Genomic DNA, 2,480 nt, shown 5'->3' on the forward strand with positions numbered 1-2,480 from the left:
TGTGTGTGTGTGTGTGTGTGTGTGTGTGTGTGTGTGTGTGTGCGTGTGTGTGTGCGTGTGTGTGTGTGACCCATCCAGGACGGTGGACTCAGAGGATCTGTCTGCGTTATGAATCGTCCACCAGTAACTGGAACATTAAAGCGTTTTGTCTCTGTTCTCACAGAAGGAGAATTTGACACAAATCTGACTTTTTCATGTCGGTCTGATCGGCCGATTCCGATCTTTTCAACCTCTAAACATCGGATCGGTTCAGCCTCAACCACATCGTATCAGTCTGCAGTCTGAACGCTCATGTCGCTTTAATAAGACTTTAATTCCAGACGTGCATCAAAATTCAGCATTTCATTAGCAGAAAAACTCAGATTTCAGCCAAAAAATCAGGTTTGAGCATCAAAGTTGAATTTCTCCTCTAAATCTCTGGAGGGCCTCTGATCCATCACCCTGATCTTTGTCTCATCTGATTCAAAGCTGGACTGCAGGAAAACATAGATGCTGTTTTCTCTCTCATGTTCTTCTAATGCTGAATGTTTCATCTCTCTGTTATTTTACTGTCTGTTTAAGATGTTTATTATTATTTTGTTTACATTAAATCTGTTTCTGAATAAACTTTCAGTGCTGACGTCAGAACTTCTCTGGACATCAAACCGAGGTGAGTAAATTCACCACAGATCTATAATCTCAGATGTCAGTCAGTAAATCACTCTTCAGTTAAACATCGTTATCCTGTTTACTGCCCCCTGGTGGACATGGAGGAAAGTTTTCTTTTGCGTCTCATTGATAAAGTTTTCACTGCTCAGTTCATCTTGAGTTTCTGTAACATTTTACATCTTGTTGGTGTTTTATCTAAAGTTTTACATGTTTTTCTTTCTGAACCAGAAACTGAAGAGCAAAATGAGGCTAAAAAATAAATGCATAATACATAAAATCAATGATTTAAAATGTATTTTCCTGGTTTCCAGTCTCTCCAGCTGCTCTGACTGTGAGTCCCAGCAGATCTCAGTTCTTTGAATATGAATCAGTGACTCTGACCTGTGAGGATGGAAACATCTCTGATGGAGGAACTGTGAGGAGAAACACAACCAGAGACACCAGAGCTGAATGTGAGGACTGGGGTCAACCAGCGAACTCTTCATGTACTTTAACTGGGCTCGTCCTATTAGACTCTGGTGTGTACTGGTGTGAGTCCACAAATGGATCCTCCCCCAGCAGCAGCAGCAGCATCCAGCTCTCTGTCTCTGGTAAGATCAGACTGTGGAGTTAGTGTTGCTGTGTGGAAATGGATGAAATGCTGTAGTTTGTCTCTGTGTTGAGRTGGATCAGTGATCCTGCAGAGTCCTGTCCTCCCTGTGATGGAGGGAGATGACGTCACTCTGAGCTGCAGAGCAAAGAGTCCAGCCCACAACCTCCCAGCTGCTTTCTATAAAGATGGCTCCTTCATTGGTGATGGACCATCAGGTCACATGACCCTCCTCCATGTCTCCAGCTCTGATGAAGGCCTCTACCAGTGCAGCATCAGCGGTCAGGATGGAGAGTCTCCATCCAGCTGGATCTGGGTCAAAGGTCAGCAGCTTCTCTGTCTGCTTCAACCTTCATCAGGAGACCAGAAATAAATTATGACTTTGATTCATTTCAGGGAGAATCACCTCCACTCCTCCTCCTTCATCCTCCACTCCTCTTCCTCTCTCCATGGTCCTCTCTCTCTCCTCTGTTGGTTTTCTGGTTTTCTGTATCTTGTTGGTGGTTCTGCTGACTCGGCGCCGCTGCAGGAAGCCAGCAGGTAACTCCCCATCAGGTTTCTGCCACCAGCAGCTTCCTGAACTCCTCCTCTGTTTACCTGCTCTGCGTCGTGCTGCCAGTTTATATAATGTGTTTTTTTTATTTTTAGCGGCCGGGTTCGGGGGTGGGGCAGCTTCAGGCCTCATCAGAAGTTTTTGGCTGTATATTGTGTTTGTGGTGAAAGTGTGAGAGAAGCTGTGGAGTCGTTTGGCTTCCTGTTCTTGGCTCTACTTTCGTTTGTCACCTCAGAGACACAAACATGATTTAACCCCTGAAGCTTCTGATCTCATCATGTTCGGTTAGAAACGTTTTTATTGAGGTTCTGATGTTTAAACTGTTTAATCAGCTGCAGAATCAGAATCAGATGAAGTGATTGTAGCTTTCAGTGGCAATCAGCTGCTCTAGATTTTATTCAGTGGCCTAAACAAAGCACATCACGCCTTCAGGTTGTTATTGGTAAAGAAACTGTGACATTTTCCTTCTGCTTCACTGTTAGCTGCTACTTCCTTTAGTTTTCTCCTTCCTCTAATCTGCAGCCAGAGACGCAGCAGTTCTTTATTAGGAGAGCTGCAGACAGGAAGGTTTACATCCGGATGCTAATGCTAATGTAGCGATAGCTGCTCAGAAACAGGATATTTCAGCCAGAGAATGACTGTCTAAAATCAAACTGAGGTTGGAGCTAAAACAGAAATGTTTGTGGCTAA

General features: G+C 44.1%; 1 protein-coding gene across 2 annotated transcripts in view; it reads left to right on the forward strand.

Moving 5' to 3' along the window:
- The window catches only part of LOC103460298 (high affinity immunoglobulin gamma Fc receptor I-like), a 7,777-nt gene that overhangs the window by 1,123 nt on the left and 4,174 nt on the right, over window positions 1-2,480 (forward strand). Inside the window, exons 2-5 of one of the 2 annotated variants that reach the window (XM_017303239.1) lie at window positions 614-649; window positions 960-1,238; window positions 1,312-1,560; window positions 1,634-1,777. In XM_017303239.1, coding sequence (XP_017158728.1) covers window positions 614-649; window positions 960-1,238; window positions 1,312-1,560; window positions 1,634-1,777 — 708 coding nt within the window. The remainder of the gene's footprint in view (window positions 1-613; window positions 650-959; window positions 1,239-1,311; window positions 1,561-1,633; window positions 1,778-2,480) is intronic. The other variant, XM_017303240.1, reaches the window with a different exon arrangement.

This window comes from Poecilia reticulata, unplaced genomic scaffold (assembly GCF_000633615.1).
Source record: "Poecilia reticulata strain Guanapo unplaced genomic scaffold, Guppy_female_1.0+MT scaffold_224, whole genome shotgun sequence".
NCBI classification, from domain to species: Eukaryota; Metazoa; Chordata; class Actinopteri; order Cyprinodontiformes; family Poeciliidae; genus Poecilia; species Poecilia reticulata.